The sequence below is a fragment of the Engystomops pustulosus genome, chromosome 3, assembly GCF_040894005.1.
Source record: "Engystomops pustulosus chromosome 3, aEngPut4.maternal, whole genome shotgun sequence".
NCBI classification, from domain to species: domain Eukaryota; kingdom Metazoa; phylum Chordata; class Amphibia; order Anura; family Leptodactylidae; genus Engystomops; species Engystomops pustulosus.
The window spans coordinates 184,891,006-184,909,314 of record NC_092413.1 but is presented as its reverse complement, the minus strand read 5'-3'; the positions used below and the strand labels follow the sequence as shown (position 1 = coordinate 184,909,314).

Genomic DNA, 18,309 nt, shown 5'->3' with positions numbered 1-18,309 from the left:
AAAATGGTACTGAAAATATATACACCTGACAGGTTTATGAGTCCAGTGTATTCATGAGCAGAGTGCCATTTAGTTAATAGGAATAATAAATACACTTGAAACTATGTCTTGGAGTCCAGTGTATGCATGAGAGACTGGCATTTAGTTAATAGGAGTGATAATACACTGAGCACTATATTTATGAGTCCAGTGTATTCATGAGCAGAGGCCATTTAGTTAATAGGAATAATAAATACACCAGAAACTATGTCTTGGAGTCCAGTGTATGCATGAGAGACTGGCATTTAGTTAATAGGAGTGATAATACACTGAGCACTATATTTATGAGTCCAGTGTATTCATGAGCAGAGGCCATTTAGTTAATTGGAATAATAAATAAATACACATAACACTGTGTCTATGGGTCCAGTGTATGTACGAGACTGGCATTTAGTTAATAGGAATGATAAATACACAGGACACATTTACAAGTCCATTGTATTCATGAGCAAAGTACTGCCATTGTCTCCCTCAAAATTTCCAGTCAAATCCAAAAACACAGCAGGCAAGTGGTTGGTATGTCAGCATTGTCCTCATGAATACGCTGGACTTACAAACGGTGTGCCCAATGTTGTATAGAGCTTCTATTCGCTAAATAGCTCAACATTTTTTATCTCAATTTTGCTAAAGAGAGTGGATCTTTCCCCTCACCATGCCTTTACATAGAACTGCACTGTATGACGACAGATGCTTGGAAGCTTGTACATTATACTGAGCAATGTATTTTTCGCCTCTAGTCATGGAGCTCTTTCATAGGAGGGTCTTGTCAGCAGGGTCCTCTATGGCCCTCATTTTAGTACATATAGAATATAAAATAAATGCATCAAATGAAACAACTGGATATTTATACTCCACATTTCATGGAAACGTTGCACAAAATGGGGCTTTGCTGTGAGCCCATGTGAGTCTCCAGATCTAACATTTCATAGATATGGTAACAATATGCTAAGAAGGTGATATTATTTATGTCATTGTATGAAATTCATAAGTATTTTGTAATACAAGATTGTATCAGTCATATAGACCTTTGTAAGCTGGAGCTCCACCAACAATAGCTATATAGGCAGCAAATGTAAAGGTATTATTTTACTCTTGTTGCTATTATTAAACTACCGACTAGTTATTTTTTTGCCTATTTTGTGCTCATGGATAAAATGTTGTAATATATTTGGTCTTCTGGTTAGCGCCTTAAGATATAAATGTAACAACAGTCTTAAAAACCCTTATAGCATCTGTCAACAGCATATAAAATGCATCATGGGGTCATTTTAGAAACAACTAAATCTAAAGATCATCTTGGAAACATGACGTAAAGTAAAGATGATCTGCAACATATGGTAACTGTATAGCCATTGCCAATTCAAAGGGAGGGATTTACTTTAAAGGACATCTACGACCAGGATGAAGGATTGTAAACCAAGCACACCAACATACTGGTGTGTGCCCCCTCTGGTAGAATTCACTCTTTGTTTAGCTTCTTATTCCCTGGTTTTTACACAAAAAGGCTTTTAAAACTATGCAAATGAGCATGAGGGGCTCCGAGCTCCATAGGAGTTAATGAAGCCTGGAGCCCCTCAAGTGTTATTTGCATAATTTTAAAGCCTTTTTTCTTGAAAACAAGTACATAGGAAACTTAAAGAAGAGCAGATGCTGACACAGGGGGCACACACCAGTATGTCAGTGTGCTTGGTTTACAATCCTTGATCTTGGTGGTAGATTTCCTTTAAAGAGTAAATTTACCGCAGATAAATGTCTGATCATCGGTGGTCCGATTACTGGTCACAAACCTAAAGATCTTGAGTCCTCCTTCCTGTATGAATTGAGAAATGTGTTGCTGTAAACTTGTTTGAACATCTACCCCTTCACTCACTTGGGAACCCATGTTCCTGTGATCATTTAGACTGTGTTTCCATATCTACAAGTAAGTCTCATTCATAGTACAACACCTTTAAAATATATATATTTAAAAATGTCACTAATAAAATTGGAAATGCAAAATACAAACATACAGAATGTTTTTGGAATGTGTCAAGAACAATATCATTTTGACCAAATTCATTGTGCTTCACGGGATGATATAACTAAGTGTGCTGAGCATCACGACCACCCATGAGCTTTGCAGGAATAGGAGGGCGAGGCTTGATTAGAGACGGAACATTTTCAGGACGATTGACACTGCCAGGGGCCACATACTTTGCAGCGGTTTTATCTGGGGTAGGAGGTTTCTTGTCAGAAGATGAGCAAGTCATCGATCGTTGGCGAATGGCGGGAGTGGTACGGGTGGCCGGTTCAGGGGGTTTAAGTGGTCGGCTTTGTACGGGTGGCTGGTGGGAAGCACTGTTCACTGGACCATATAGGGGATTATCTACCATTTCTGGTATATCAGGTTGAGCTGGGGAACGTCTGCAGAAGAAAAGATTGTAAAGAGAAAGTACAGCAAGACAATATAAATAAAGTAAATACAATGTTTCCTAAATTTATCCTGAATATAAAAAACAACAACTGTGCATGAAAATTATCGGCATATTTACGGAAAAAAACTCATTGGGGAGGATTTATCACCATTATCCCCGTTATTTTTTCTTGTGCTACTTTTTGTGGCCAGCGTTGTACCTTCATGGCTAACCATACTCCATGGAGAGTGTGTAGATTTTGTGTGTCATCTTTACCCCTGTTTCTGCTGTAAAAGAGGCCAGTGTCCCTGACGAGTCCCTCTCCCTTCTGAAAAGTTATCCAAGTCACTACTATTTGTCATCTACTATTTCCTGGCATAAATACCCCCCACAGACTTCCTGTCCTAAGACTCTGGTGATGACTAATTACGGAGGCTTGGATCTCAAAATAAGTCTGATGCATCATAAAGTATAACTGTATTAGCTATAGTTTGCACTATAGTTTTTTATTGTCGTTTATAGTAAATCCGGCTGCCCAAGATAAGTTGCCCTTGCCCTTTTAGTTTGACGCCCACTTTTGTTGGGGGGAAAAGCCCCAATAAACACTGCCCTTCCGACACTACTGGATACATGAAGAGGTTCCGGCCTTTTAATGTATCTGTTCGCCCGGTTGCGCAGTGTAAATATTTTTATGCCAGCCGCGCCCCATTCATGTCCCTCCAGGCCCTCTTGACGTGGAGGTGGCGTAAATGGAAAATAATTGCAATTACTGGTGATTCACCGGTTAATGCAATTATTTAAGGGCTTGCATGATAGAAAAATTCTGATAAATATCCCCCATTGTGTCTGATTACTAGTCACATGACACAGATGAGAGACAGCTATCTCTCTATGTGTCTAATTTAAGAAGACACGTTACAATTACTTACATGGAATCCTGCTGACGAATATTCGGAGCTCCACGAGCATTGTTGGAAGTTAAAATTTTTTGGCTAGGTACAGAAGAGCGAGGAGGAGGGGTGATTGGTATGTCCCCCCGACCCATCACTGGAGAACCGGGTTTACTTCGTTGCTCATTTCCTTTATATGCTTGCGGGGTATTAGGGGGGCTCTGTTTTACCTGATTACCTAATGCCTGAGCTGCCATGTTATGGTCATTACTGGAAAAAAATGAGAAAAACATTGTAAGTAGAACTAGATAAACATATGGAGGATAGCACTCAAAATATTCTGAGTATAACACCTACTTTCTATTCCTTTAAACTCAAAGAGTGACTGTCTTTTCAGATCAGTTTTAATATTATGTGAGCAGATTTGTGAGCATTGGTCTAATATACTTTATTAAGAAATTCTATTTAGATTGTAAAGAAACAAACTGCAATTTGCCCCTTATTAACGGTTTTACTTGTCTGTTGTCCAGGCCTGTCTGCCTACCGGATTGAAGTTGTACACTCTCTCCTCTGCTCTGTGTTTGTTTACACAGCTCTCAGCAGTGAGCGTTAACCCTTCCTTCCTCTTTCCCTGCTATGAGCAGTATTTTCAAACATCAAGCTGAAACTCAATGGGTTAATCCTCACTGCCCAGAGCTGTGTAAAGAAACACAGGGAGATGAGATGTAAACTCATTAGTCAGCTCCATAGGCACACACTATACAGGATGGGATACAGGTCTCTACAAGAGCCAGTGGTGTGGACATTTCTTAGTACCACATTAGGATACGGATATTAATTGGAGGGACAGAGAGGGTTCTTACAGTGTCGGGTTCTTACCGCTAACACAAGTGTAATTCACAGCGCAAGGTGTGGGTGTAGAAGCCTGCAGGCAATTTCCGCACCACATGCCCTACTAGCGTCCCGCTCTCCTTGTTCACATCGCTGCCTACTTTACTCTTGCACTCACATCTTTATCCCCCTTCTTCTCCTTCCCCATTTTCAATTTGATGAGTTGGTGGTGCACACCTGTAAGGCCTACCTTATAATATAACAGTACAGTGGTAACTGATACTGGTAATAACATTTAGATCTAAATACACTAAAAATACCTGCTAAATGTCTCTGGGGTGCACAGTGGAGCGCCTCGTACTCGTGCTATTTTATCAGCAAGACCTTTTACGCTCCTGCAATTACAGAAGAACAGATGACACCATGGGTTTGCATCATTCTCTTTTAAAATCATGTGGAACATTTAATTCGGTCTGTGCAGGAAAAGCGTTGTGCATTATTCTTAAGTATAATACATTGCATATAAAAAGAAATTCAGAATTATCTCAGTAATTGATTGCCACAATCAGTTGTGCAATATCTCTTGTGGTTAAAAACTTGCAACAACGGCTGAGAACGTTCCCTGTGATGCACAGCTACGGACATGTAGTCCATGGTGCTGAACATAGAGCATAAAGAGGACCTGTCACCCATAATTTCAGCACTAGGAGCTAAAGTAAGCAGCTCCTAGTGCTTAAACAAACGCCGCAGTGTTAGAAGGATAGCGTTACCGGAAACCTCTAACACTGCGGCGGAGTACAATGTAATCATTGGACCGCTCGCAAAGCGGTCCAATGTATTCATGAGGGGGCCGGTCCGAGGCGCTGCCTCTTCCCCGAACCGCCCCGCTCGCTCCGTAAGCCGGTGGTGACTCGGCAGTCACCGCCCCTAATCCCGCCCCAACCCTGCCCCCTCATGAATACATTGTACTCCGCTGCAGTGTTAGATATCCTTCTAACACTGCACCGTTTGTTTAAGCACTAGGAGCTGCTTACTTCAGTAAGCAGCTCCTAGTGCCAAAATTATGGGTGACAGATCCTCTTTAAAGAGGACCTGTCACCTGTAAAAACGGCACTAGGAGCTGAAACTAATGTAAGCAGCTCCTAGTGCTACAACAGATGCAGCAGTGTTACACTGCTAGCGTTATCGCATTACGCTGCCGCAATGTACAATAGAAACGCCGTACCGCTCTCAAAGCGGTCTGTATTCATGAGGGGGCGGGATTAGGGGCGGTGACTGCCGCATGAACCCTGGCAGTCACCACCTGCCTATGGAGTGGAAGGGGCGGTCCGGGGAAGAGGCAGCACCTTGGACCACCCCCTCTTGAATAGGCCGGACAGCTTTGAGAGCGGTCCGGCGCATCTAGTGTACAACGCGCCAGTGTCTGCTAGCGTTATCAGAGATTTCCGATAAAGCTAGCAGTGTAACACTACTGCGTCTGTTGTAGCGCTAGGAGCTGCTTACATTAGTAAGCAGCTCCTAGTACCGTTTTTGAGGGTGACAGGTCCTCTTTAAAGAGCTAGATCCAACTGTTGGGAACCTGCGTGGGAATCTATGGAGAACCTGGACTAGGGAAATTTAGCACATTGTACTAGAATGGTATTTATATGTAACATGATTGGTAGTACATTTCTTTATTCTGTTATTACAGTTACTGATTACCTGGATGACTGATCCCATTGCTGGCTGCACTGTGCTTTTACTTGTTGCTTTTGTGCTACAGTTTCATCTTTCTCAATCTTCACAAAATCTAAGACACAAATAATAACAGTGTCATGTGCAATATACAGTCACATTTTCAAAGGCACATATACACAGTGCAATGTCTTCAATGTATCAACCTTAAAAGAAATCTACCATTTGCTTTTATGCATACCTTGAGAATGCTGTAGCTACACTGATGCAGAAACATTTCTTGTTTAGTCCCTGAATTGAGTGGTTTTGCTGAAAAAACAATTATAAAATTATGATAATGAGGCTCCGTCTCCCATGTGGCTGGCTTGGCACTTCTCCTCTTACCCTTATTATGCACTGCTTCAGAGAATGCTCAAGTAATCAATCTCTGCACCCCCCCCCCCCAGCTGCTGTGTATGAGTCATCCAGCTCAGGTTGATTAGTTCTGTCTAGAGAGTTCAGGAAGTTCTATATAATGGGGCTCATTTACTAAGGGTCCGAACGCCGCACTTTTGTTGGGTTTCCCAAATATTTCCGATTTGCACCGAATTGCCCTGGGATTTTGGCGCACAAAATCGGATTGTGTCACATCGGCGCCGGCTTTCATGCGACAGAAACCGGGGGGCGTGGCCGTCTGACAACCCGACGGCTTCTGAAAAACCACGGAATTTAAAAAAGATCAGCACTTACATGTACCGAGATGAAGAAGGTGAACCCCGGCGGACCTCGGCGCAGCAGCGACACCTGCAGGATCCTGGCAGACCCGAATCGGCATCGGACAACGCGCCGCGGGATCGCGACTAGACCGGGTAAGTAAATGTGCCCCAATGTGTTTATAAATGACAGGCTGCATGCCACCCAGCTTTCCCAATGCCCTGAATTTTATAATTGTTCTTTGAGCAAAACCATTCAGATCCGGGATTAAACAAGATATGTTTATGCATCAGTGTACCTACACTATTTTCAAGGTATGTTTGCTTTATAATGCATAAAAACAAATTTCATTTAAGAGTAGAAATATTAAATTTTTTTTAACAAAGCTGAACCACAATCTGGAAATAGTGATAGCACCTGGCTCGAACTTGCCTACAGGTGATCATGTAAATCCACAAGTGGGCCCCTAAACTCTGCATGAGTTAAACATGTAGCTGTACCGTGGTGGGCCCCAGGCAGCAGTACGACACTGGATAGTATTAGGTTTGGTGAAAAGAGCTTCATTGTACATGCCAATAATATCATCAATAGCTCTGTACAAACACCATTTATGACCTACCATATAACTTTTCTCTCTGTTTTCCGCTAGATGCGTGCAGACAGATTTCCCCTTGAAAGTGACCGGTCTCCTCTCCGTGGTGCGTCAGAGGGGTGAAGAACGTGAACTGTTGCTGCTGAGGATCCTCCATGCGGAGAGCGATGCAGCCCTCACCTGGAGCAGACAATATGGTAATTCTGATTGCAAAGTGCCAGAAAACATGGCTTCTTTCTTTCTGAAACACTGCCATGTATGTCCATAGGTTGTGTCTGGTATTGCAGCCGAGACATTCGGATGAAGTTGAGCTGCAATACTACACATTTTTTAATATGTGTGTTATTCATATTTATTTTTATGTCTTTTTTCTTAATAAAGGATTGAATTAATTGGACCTGAATACTCTTGATTCTTTTTTGGTTTTATAAAATACTAGGTGTAGCCATGGAAAGAGGTGACTGACTATGGAAGAAAGCGGACTTTTTTTTTGATGAGCCTTGTTTATGGTTTTCCATTTAAAAAAACAGTGCTTTATGTTACCAACACAATCTTCCACCAAAATAATGGGGGGCATTTCAAACGGAAAACTGGTGTAAATTTTTTTTATCTCTCGCTGCGCCTGTTGCACCTTGATTATGAAGTGTCGGGGTTACAATATTGGTGCTTTTCTGACCCTCACGACTTGTTCTTTTTTGGGGTAGCAAAATTGTGACACCGCTTTTTAATCCGATACTTTTCCGGCACATCTAATTTTTTTACTTGTTTTGAGGCGCACAATTAGAGCAGCTAAAAGTTGATCTAGGGCAGTGGTGGCGAACCTATGGCACTGGTGCCAGAGGCGGCACTCGGAGCCCTCTCTGTGGGCACCCGGGCCATCACCCCAGCATGAAGTTCACCAGACAGGACTCAAAGAATCTTCCTACAGAATCTTCCTAAAATGATGGGCTAATTTGCCCTCCTCCTTTCAACTGTGTTGGTGACCTTAGGAGGCTGAGCAATTGAAAGTTGTCAAAGAACAAGGAGACATAGATTACTGCTTAAATTGCTGTGCTGGCACTTTGCAATAAATAAGTGGCTTTTGGATGAAGTTTGGGCACTCAGGCTCTAAAAGGTTCGCCATCACTGATCTAGGGAGTTGTATTTCACCTTCATGAATGGGGAGACTGTTCTAAACCTTTTTGTTTGTGCATTCATTCATTGCATTCAGCGCAATCATTCATTGTGCAATTCGTTAATCCCTTGTGCCACAAACTTACACTGAAAATAAAAGCACGGTTCCTGCGCCCCCCCCTGCGCCCAAATTGTTAAATGCCTGATAATATTTCTTATGATAAGCACATATAATGCCAGTAGACCCATGTATGCGGACAGTGGTGGTTATTCAATGAGACTCTGGTTTGGTTACCATCCCTGGTCAGGTTAATTGGGTTGGACTCCCAGAAACTCTAAGGGGCATTTATTAATTTGGTGCAGGGTGGTGCTGGAGCCGCGCTATATTTTCCAGTAGGCTGTAGGTTTAAAAGGTTTAGAACTCCCTAGACTTGCTTTAGCTGCTCTCTTTTTGCGCCACATATTGCACCAAAAAAACAAGTCAGAAAAATAGGAGTGCCAGAAAACTGGTGGATTCAGAAGCCCAAAAATAGAACAGGTTGAGAGTGTCGGAAAACACCAATGTTTTTGCGCAGACACTTCATAAATTTAGACTCAAGGCCATAATAAATGACCCCCTCTGTGTCTTTTTTGTGCATCATGGTTCTGGGCATACAATCTGGTACAAGTCCCACTTTTCCGGATGTTGCAGGGCACTACCAATCAAGGGGAAGTAAGTGATTCCAGGAAGTGGACCAAGGAAGGAGAAAGTACCACAAAGCCATACACACACACCCCTTGATGCACTAAATTTGCATAGAAATAATAGGGAATAATTACATGCACGGAGTATATAGGGCATCACTACTGGATCAGTGGGTAACGACCTCTGGGATGTTAATAGTCACAAAAATAAAGTTCTCTCCTACCCCCATATGAATGGAGCAGATGGTCACACATGCAATATCCAGATTCAGTTCTTTTAGGACTGCTGGAAATTACAAGATATAACACCCCCGCAGTCCCATAGAGAATGGTCTTATTTTCAGTGTATGTCCCAGCAGTCAGGCACTTTTGTATGCAAGGTTTAGTGGGCACATGCAGATTAAGGCTACATTCATACTAATGCGTGCCCACCGTGCCGTAGCACATCGGCGCTCAGAAGAGGTGGAGGGTGTGAGCTTCAGATTAATCTGGTACAAGTCCCAGATTACAAGTATAACTTCAGATTACATGAATACCACTTTAAAAGGCAGCCGTCTGTGGTTTATACAGGAAGATCTTGAGTTGAACTTCTACCCAATGATATGTATACACCATCACAGGTCATGTGGAGAGCAGTTGTGTATAAGTAATACCCTAGGTAGGTCACGATATAACAAACTGTAATTAGGCCATAAGACTCGAGTAGATTAGACACACGTATAATGAGATTCATGTGCCTGACGTGTGGGTGAGTCACAGAAAATTTTGACAGGAGAAAAAAGGAAGATGCACTATAAATATCTAGGATGCCAAACAACTCGAGCTATTTATAAGTTATTATACAGACGACATGGCAATCATTAAATATGACTGCTCTGCCGAGGAACAGCACTTCTCTACATATGCTGTGTATTCCTATCAGCAGATGGAGAATAGAATACTGGCAACACCATGTGTCATTAAATGTCGGAGTAATGCAGTAATAAGATTTATTACGAGCCCTATAAAACCATATTTTTGACTTTCTTCTATTAGGGTACATTCACACATGTATCATTATGTCAAGTAAATGATCACTTACCGTAGGACTCATCAGTGTCTGAAGACTTGATACAGATTAGTAGATGTTGGTCCAGGAGGTACTCAAGATCGGAGATGATGGGTGTTAGCTGCAAGTACAGAGCTGTGATAATATATAGAGACCAAAAAGTAGGGAATAACACAGAAGGATGTGTAGGATGATTGATGGAGAAAGTAGGAGAGTATGTTAAGATGATGCAAATGAGAAAGTCAAACACTGGAGAAACAGTAATACAACGTGCTATAGGTTTCTTATGTATGTCCAGTTGCAGTTTCCTATAATATTTATTTTGGATGTATTTAATGTCCTAACTTTACTGCATTTCCCATGTTACATGTGTGACAAATGTATTTATATAGTGTTTATTACTTTATTTGGCGAAACAACCCTTTTTACTGGATAGTACAATACACAAAGCTAAAGTGATGGAGAAGGCTTGTGCAATGGAGGTCAGATAGATGGGACTTACACAAATCACTAAAATCATGTGACAGTGCCAGTGTCGGCTCCAGGTGTCAGTAGGCCCCTGGGCGACAGAGTGGGCCCCATTGAAGTGAACTCATGTGGTGGCATTAAAACTTTTAAAACTAAAACAGTCTCCTGTTCCCTAAAATATTTTCTAGTTCTTCATACCAAACAGCCCCCCTATGGATTCATTAGATACAGCCCCCCTCACCCCATGGATTCCTTATGTACAACCTTATGTGGGCCCCCCAGCAGCTCTGGTCACTGTATTTGCCCAGGTATGCCCAGTGCTGGCGCCGGCCCTGGACAGTGCCAATCAGATGGGTCTGTTCAGACAAATCATGGTTGGGCACTTCACTGTATGTATGCACTTCACTTTTCTAATTCTTTTTTAGCAGTTGACAGGATTCAGAACTGCTGGATCTGACCAATGTGAAATTCTTAGCATTTATAATGTGAGGGAATTGTTAACCCTACAACTTGTTCTTCCTTAAAGGAAACCTACCACTTGAAATGGTAGGTGTAAGATGCAAATACTGAGCACCAGCTCAGGGTGAGCTTGTGCCGGAGCTTACTTTCATTAGTGTCATAAACTGCTGTATTGCGGTTTAAACACTTTTTAATCTTTATAGCTGAAGCAGCTTCGGCACACCATGCGCGCGACCGTGCACGCGTGACGTCACCGGCTCTCCTTCACTTCCTATGTAGGCGCTCGCAGGGTCGCGTGCCATGGTGCGCCGAAGCTGCTTCAGCTATAAAGATTAAAAAGTGTTTAAACCGCGATACAGCGGTTTATGACACTAATGAAAGTAAGCTCCGGCACAAGCTCACCCTGAGCTGGTGCTCGGTATATGTATCTTACACCTACCACTTCAAGTGGTAGGTTTCCTTTAAGTTATAGGACTAGCATTACCCAAGCTTTTTTAATTGCCTTTAAAGTAAAAAAATCATAAAAGAAGAAAAACCCACATCTTCCCCCTTCCAGCAGACTTGTAGTCACAGCACAAAGGGAATTGATACTTAGATTCCTTGGTCATGTCACCTCCATGAACATCAACATATGTACATGCCGCTCTTTGAGGTGTTCAAACTATGGACAGACTCCTACTAATTTACATTTGAAAGCGTCTGTTAAATTCTTAACATTTTACAATTTAGGCTGCATTCACACAACATTGTGCCCGCCATACCATAGTACGTCGGGCACACGTCGGCGTCGGGGAGAGTAGGATGGGATGAGCGCTGCTCACCCCACCCCTCTCCAGAGTGATGTATGGCACATGGCGCCATATTCCTAAAGGAATAGGATATGCCCTATCTTTCTCCCGGGCCAGGGGGCAGTACAGTGCCGTAAGTGTGCTGCGCCATGCGCCCATTGCCTTCTATATGTCTCCCATATGGCGTTGTGAATATAGCCTTATTCAGTAAAAAATACAGCCTAGCAACCTTCAGAAACCTAGGACCAGCTCATATGCTGCAATGACTGGAGCATGAGGACTTAGGACACTTCTAGGTGACACATATATGGTGATGAGATATGAATGTACCTTTGGAAGGGCTCCAAACTTAACAATTAAAGTGCCGTTGTCACCCTCTTGATCTTCGGCTTCTGAGCTCTTCACCATATCTGGAAAGAAGGAATTTAACAAGATCTTTAGTTATTAAAGACTTACTTTACTACATTTAACCCACCTATAGAATCTAAATTTTGCTGACGACGCCAACAGATTTCTAAACTTGGAGTAATTCCAGTTTAGTGTTGTCTAACTCAAAGACTAGTCACAAGATTCTCATAAGGTTATACAGTCAGAGTTCAGAAAAACAAATTATTATTGCCATAGAAGAAATATTAGGCCAACCGAATAAACCGGCCACCACCAGAATCCGCCTCCTGTAATACAGCAGTTTCTAGAACAGATAAGTTGTATGCAGGACCGGTTTTAGACAAAACTAAAAATGGGGCCCCAAAATAAAACCATTTTATGAACAGTCACAATCAGTAAGAGGCTCCTTTATCCCTGCACAATAATAATACTTTGTAGTTTAAAAGCAGCAGTATGGTAAGTATCTGTAATGTGGGGCAGTAGGAGACATTTATAGAAGATAGATAGATGATAAGTAGATTGATGATAGAAAATAAATATACAAGATGATATAGATTTATAGATGCAGAAATATAAAGTAGATTTTACATAGATAGATAGGAGAGATAAATACAGTAGAAGAGAGATAGAAGATCTATCAAGATAGAAGATAGATAGATGGATAGATAATAGGACATAGGTAGATATAAGATAGATAAATAGATACATAGATAGACAAATAGTTATATAAATAAATGGTTAGATAAACAGATGTATAGATATGAAATAGAAAATGTATAGGAGATATATAACTAGACAGATAGATGATAGATATATAGACAGGAGATAAATGATAAGCATCTGCACCCAGGCATTCAGCCAAGGGTATTAAAGGAGCAATACATCTTCTGCATACAAATGTCCACTTGCAGGGGATCCATTTAGGACAGGGAGGGCTCTGGGCAAATTCCCAGTCTGCCGTCCCCTAACGCCGCCCATTGTTGTATGGTCTATTTTGATGAGGATGACCACAAAATAGTGAGTTCTGCATCTAGATTGAAGTTTGATGGCTGCAAAACCCAGCAAAGCTTCTAATAATATATGGCATGCTGGTTTATGTACCTGTGCGGGTGCGTTCACACGTTCAGTTTTGCAGATGCAGTATTTCATGTCCAAACCATGAGTGGAGTGTGAAAAAGAGGAGAAGCAGCACATCTCAATTATATGGTCTCACCCATTATAATCCACTCTTGCTTTTGGCTTCAATAACTGCATCGGAAAACCTGAATGTGTGAATGCTCCTTAAAATCTCTGAATGTTTAATGGATCACCAGGGCCACCTCAACCATCTGATTGTATAATGATATAATATAAAAGTATATTAATAGCTAATTCTAAGATCTGGGCATCAATATTATAATTCTGTGTTATCTAGCATTTTAAGATCTTACTTTCTAGACAGGAAGAATGGAATTCTATGTAGAACTTGGTGTGACTCTTGGTGTGAAGCGTCGCCTTGCAGTATAGCAGCTCGATATATCCTGGCACATCTGAATCACCTGGATCTGAAAAGAAAGTGAGAATCAAACACCACCCAGAGGTGCTACACTGTTATCAGTAAAGTATTCTACAAGATGTGATGCTAGACAGCAAGGGAGACTCTATATTCAGCATATTTAAAGGAACTCAACCATCAAAGTCAAACATGATAAAGCAGGGACAACTAGTCATAGATCTAGGCACAGTGATTGTGGTAATCTTCTTATATTTGTTATCCATGGTCGCCTACCTTAAAATGAAATTATGCTAATCATAATTATGCTTGGGGGGGGGGTGTAACCAGAGCCCTTCCATGCTGTAGCTTCACAGGTTGTAACACTGTCTTATCCTCCCCCTATGATCCCTCAGCACTTCCCCCTTTTTGTAATTAATGTAATTTCACTGCAACAGAGGAAGTTTCATCATACAGTTGAAGGCAAAGTGCCCATGCACAGTGTAACAGCCTGTGAAGATGCAGTAAGGAGGGGTTCTTTTTCTAAAAACAAGCCCCATAAGCTACTCTGCACTGATGGTAGTATTAGCATGGAGGCCTTAATAATAACCCATAACAGGGTGTTTCCATTCTCTGCAGTCTCAGTGCTAATTAGATAATGTCAGGCTGTAGGGGAAAACTCTTTAACCAGAAGATAACACCCAGTTGACAATCACATTTATAAATCCTTATAGGAATAACAGAGGAATACAACATAACACCGAAGATGAGATAATCAAGAATTGTTATATAAGAAATATTAATTCACTAAAACATTCACATCAGGAGAACTGACAGCTCTCATATTCATTTTCCATATTTTGTCTTACTGTTTTTTGAGACAAACTGGGATGTTACTCCAACTTGGAATGTAGCAAATACAGGCGAGTGATCGCTGGTAGTTATATCTTCTGTGCATCCTAAAGACATAACAAAAAGAACTGGTATTACAATCAATAACAATAAGCACAATACAAACCACATTTCTACAACAATGTACTGCAGAACTTTGTCTATGGAAATTTATAGAGTTATCTCTGCTTCTAGGACAGTGATGGCGAACCTATGGCACTGGTGCCAGAGGTGGCACTCAGAGCCCTTTCTGTGGGCACCCAGGCCATCAGCCCAGGACAGAGTTCACCAAACAGGACCAAAACCATTAAATCTTCCTGCAGTCCTAGGCAACTTATGAGATGCTGCGCACCGCACTATTTTACAGCGACATTTCAGTGACTGTTTGGAAATGCTTGATAAGTGAGAAGTTGTTGAAAGAACTGCATTATCTTTCTGGTCCTCCTGCTGGACCCACCATTCTTCCTAAACAGAGAGACCCTGGAGAGAAGCTACAATGAGTCTGAATTTGCCCTCCTTGATTCAACTTTATCGGTGGCATCAGGTGGCCGATAAAATTAAATAAGTGGAAGAACTGGTAGCAACAAGTTACTGTTTAAAATGGCACATTGGCACATCAGGGTAAATAAGTGGATTTTGGTTGTAGTTTGGGCACTCGGTCTCTAAAAGGTTCGCCCTCACTGTTCTAGGATATGTCATCATTGTGTCAGTGGTGTATATATATATCTGACAGGCTGCAATTCACAGTACAACCACTATGTGGCCACACAGACTTGTGTTTTTTCGGTAAAGGTAAGGAAGGACCAATATAAATATGTGTAAGCAAATCACCAATCCCCCATTCAGATACCAAATTGTGATACAAAGTTTATTCTAATTATAGGGCATTACATTTATACCACAAGTACATTGTAACCCACATTTTCTGTTCTGTGACCCTATCTTATGTGAAATTAGGAATAGAGGTAAAAAAAATTGCAGAGATTTTTGACACTAATATTTTTTTATGTACACTGCGGATGCGGCCCCACATTGCGTTCTTGGTCCGTTCGTGGTGAATTTTTAACCCCTTACCGCATTTGGACGTTCCTGAAAGGGGGAGTATTAAAAGGTCTCAAGATCCAGCAAACACCCGTCACTAACACCTGCGATCGGTGCCGGTGGCATTAAAGAGCCACTGGCACATGGGCGCTGCCATCTTGGCTCAGATTGTTGCTCCCCATTACGTCATTGGGGAGTGGGGATCTGTTGCCGGATGTCATGTTTTAGGCTATCTCTTACAATGTGTGATTTGCACATTGAAATAGATGACATGCAAAATCCCCATTTACTGCCATAGTGTAGTATGGCAGTATATGGTAGGATCAATAAGACAACCTACAGTTAAAAAAAATTGTATTAAAAAAAAATAAAAATTCAAATCACTCCCTTTCCCTAGAACTGATATAAATAAACAGTAAAATCAGAAACATGTTAGGTATCGTCATGTCCATAAATGTCCGATCTATCAAAATATAATAAGGTTATTCCCGACGTTTAACCCCCGTAACTCTGTAAAGTAAAAAATGCCAATTTTTGCAATTTTGCAAAATATAAGAAATTCTATAAAAAGTGATCAAAAGTCAGTACAGTTTACAGAATGGTATAATTGAAAACACCATCAAAAGTCTCAAAAAATGATACCACTCTGAGCCCCATACACTGAAAAATTAAAAAAGTTAATATAGAGTCAGAAGGCGGCAAAATGAAGAATTTTTTTGTACAGGAGATTTTAATTTTTGTAAATGCATGAAAACATTTTAAAACCTATACAAATATTGTATCTCACTGATCGTACCGACCCAAAGAATAAAGTAGACATGTCATTTGGGGCGCACAGTGAAAGCCGTAAAATCCAAGCATAAAAGAAAATGACACAAATGCGTTTTTTCTTCATTTTCACTGCATTCAGAATTTTTTCCCGCTCGCCAGTACATGGCATGGAATAATAAATACCATCACCAATACTATGAAGTGCAACTTGTTACACAGAAAACAAGCCATCACTGAGCTCTTTACATGGAAAAATATAGAAGTTATAGATTTTTAACTGCCAGCCTGCATTTTGCCAAACACATTAAAGAAAAAAAAAAAACTTACATACTCACCTTGTCATCAGTGGTGACACCACCGCATCATAGTGTACGTTGGCCGCGGCTCTGCCGGCTGTTACAGCAGAGAGAAGACAGAAGAGGAGCCGCACCGAGCATCGGGGGCGCCGGAAGGTGAGTTATGTAAGTTTATTTGTTTTATTGACTCGTGTATATGCCGAGGCGAGGTTTTTCAGCACATTTGTTTTGCTGAAAAACTCGGCTTATACACAAGTGTATATGGTAAATTAAAACTTTATTTTTCTTTTATGTAAATTTACTTTAGAGGCTCCTGGGGCGTGGAATACTGGGGCCCCTGTACCCTCTATAGCAGCGGTGGTGAACCTGTGGCACGGGTGCCAGAGGTGGCACTCAGAGCCTTTTCTGTGGGCACTCAGACCATCACCCCAGGACAGAGTTCACCAAATGGGACCAAATCTTCCTGCAGTCCCAGGCAACTTAAGAGATGCTTTAAATATAAAGATATTTTAAAGCAACACTTCATTGGCTGTTTGGAACTGCGGGAAAAGTGAGAAGGTGTGGACAGGGCTGCATTATCTTTGGAGGTTCCCCTGCTGGACTCTTCATTCTTCCTCTACAGAGAGACCCTGGACCCTACAATGATGTTCTTACAACTGGTGGCCTCAGGGGGCCAATATGATTGAAACATGTGGAAGAACAGGTAGCAATAAGTTACTGCTTAAAATGCCATGTTGGCACTTCATGGTAAATAAGTGGATTTTGGTTGTAGTTTGGGCACTCTGTTTGGGAAAACGAGCATTGGCCTTTCATGAGATATTTAACTATTTTTTTGTATTTTGTTTTATACTATTTATTTTTCCAGAGTTTGTTGGATAAGAGAATTTCAGTACTCACTGCTAATGAAAGTTTCTTATTACTCATCTGAAACATTAAGAAACTCTCTACACAAGGGTATAATGATAAAGCAGCCCCATGACATGATAGCGGGGTATCAGCTGTCTTCAAATAACCCCTATGTATCTGTTTGTGTGTAGTCTACAAGAATAATAATATAATAATAATCTTTATTAGTATAGCGCCATCAAGTTCCATAGCGTTTTACAAGTCAAGAATACTACTCACCGTATATTTCTGTAAAAATATTAGTACTTACCATATGACTGACATACAATATGCATCTGGGGATATGATTTCCATAGCACCCGGTCACACCAGGAAGGCAAATTGTACTTTATCTGAAAAAACATAAACCTTGGTAAATGATGCTACCTATATAAAATACCTTCATATCACAGTATAATATTATCAGTTATATCAGCAATAAGACACTCCTCTACATGTGATACATGTAAGCATCTACAGTCACTTCACTCCTGTGGCTGCCTGGGCACTTCTCCTCACCCTAATTATGCACTGCTTCAGCCTTGTCCTGCCTAGCATAAGCTGAGAATACATCATCACTGTGTTGTACAGGCAGAACTAACTAATAGCTGCACCATCCCCCAGCTGCTGAGTCATCCAGCTTAGGTTGATTAGTCCTGTCTGGACAGTTCAGGAAGCTCCGCATCTAATGTGTTTATGTGGGCACCCACCTTTCCCAAGGTCCTTAATTGTATTATTTTTTTTAGCAAAACCACTCGGTTCAGGGATTAAACAAGATATGTTTCTGCATCAGTGTAGCTACAGCATTCTCAAGGTATGTTTGGTTCACAATGCATAAAAACATATGGTAGATTTCCTTTAACTTGAAAGTATTTGTGACTTAAAGAAGCAACTA

At 41.1% G+C, this 18,309-nt stretch overlaps 2 protein-coding genes and 1 long non-coding RNA gene across 4 annotated transcripts in view; 1 reads left to right on the top strand and 2 right to left on the bottom strand.

Annotated features, from left to right (window-relative positions):
- The window catches only part of SAG (S-antigen visual arrestin), a 97,614-nt gene that overhangs the window by 67,610 nt on the left and 11,695 nt on the right, over positions 1 to 18,309 (bottom strand). The window lies entirely within an intron of this gene.
- Positions 1,708 to 18,309, bottom strand: part of INPP5D (inositol polyphosphate-5-phosphatase D) — a 76,589-nt gene continuing 59,987 nt past the window's right edge. The window contains exons 18-27 of one of the 2 annotated variants that reach the window (XM_072143270.1): positions 17,686 to 17,767; positions 14,400 to 14,489; positions 13,490 to 13,603; positions 12,003 to 12,082; positions 9,991 to 10,078; positions 7,140 to 7,292; positions 5,855 to 5,942; positions 4,474 to 4,548; positions 3,362 to 3,592; positions 1,708 to 2,442 (exon numbers count right to left, since the gene is read on the bottom strand). In XM_072143270.1, coding sequence (XP_071999371.1) covers positions 2,121 to 2,442; positions 3,362 to 3,592; positions 4,474 to 4,548; positions 5,855 to 5,942; positions 7,140 to 7,292; positions 9,991 to 10,078; positions 12,003 to 12,082; positions 13,490 to 13,603; positions 14,400 to 14,489; positions 17,686 to 17,767 — 1,323 coding nt within the window. In that variant the 3' untranslated portion in view covers positions 1,708 to 2,120. The remainder of the gene's footprint in view (positions 2,443 to 3,361; positions 3,593 to 4,473; positions 4,549 to 5,854; positions 5,943 to 7,139; positions 7,293 to 9,990; positions 10,079 to 12,002; positions 12,083 to 13,489; positions 13,604 to 14,399; positions 14,490 to 17,685; positions 17,768 to 18,309) is intronic. The other variant, XM_072143271.1, reaches the window with a different exon arrangement.
- On the top strand, positions 6,999 to 7,509 carry LOC140122433 (uncharacterized). Its single transcript, XR_011854324.1, has 2 exons — positions 6,999 to 7,063; positions 7,170 to 7,509. It is a non-coding gene; the product is annotated as an uncharacterized lncRNA (long non-coding RNA).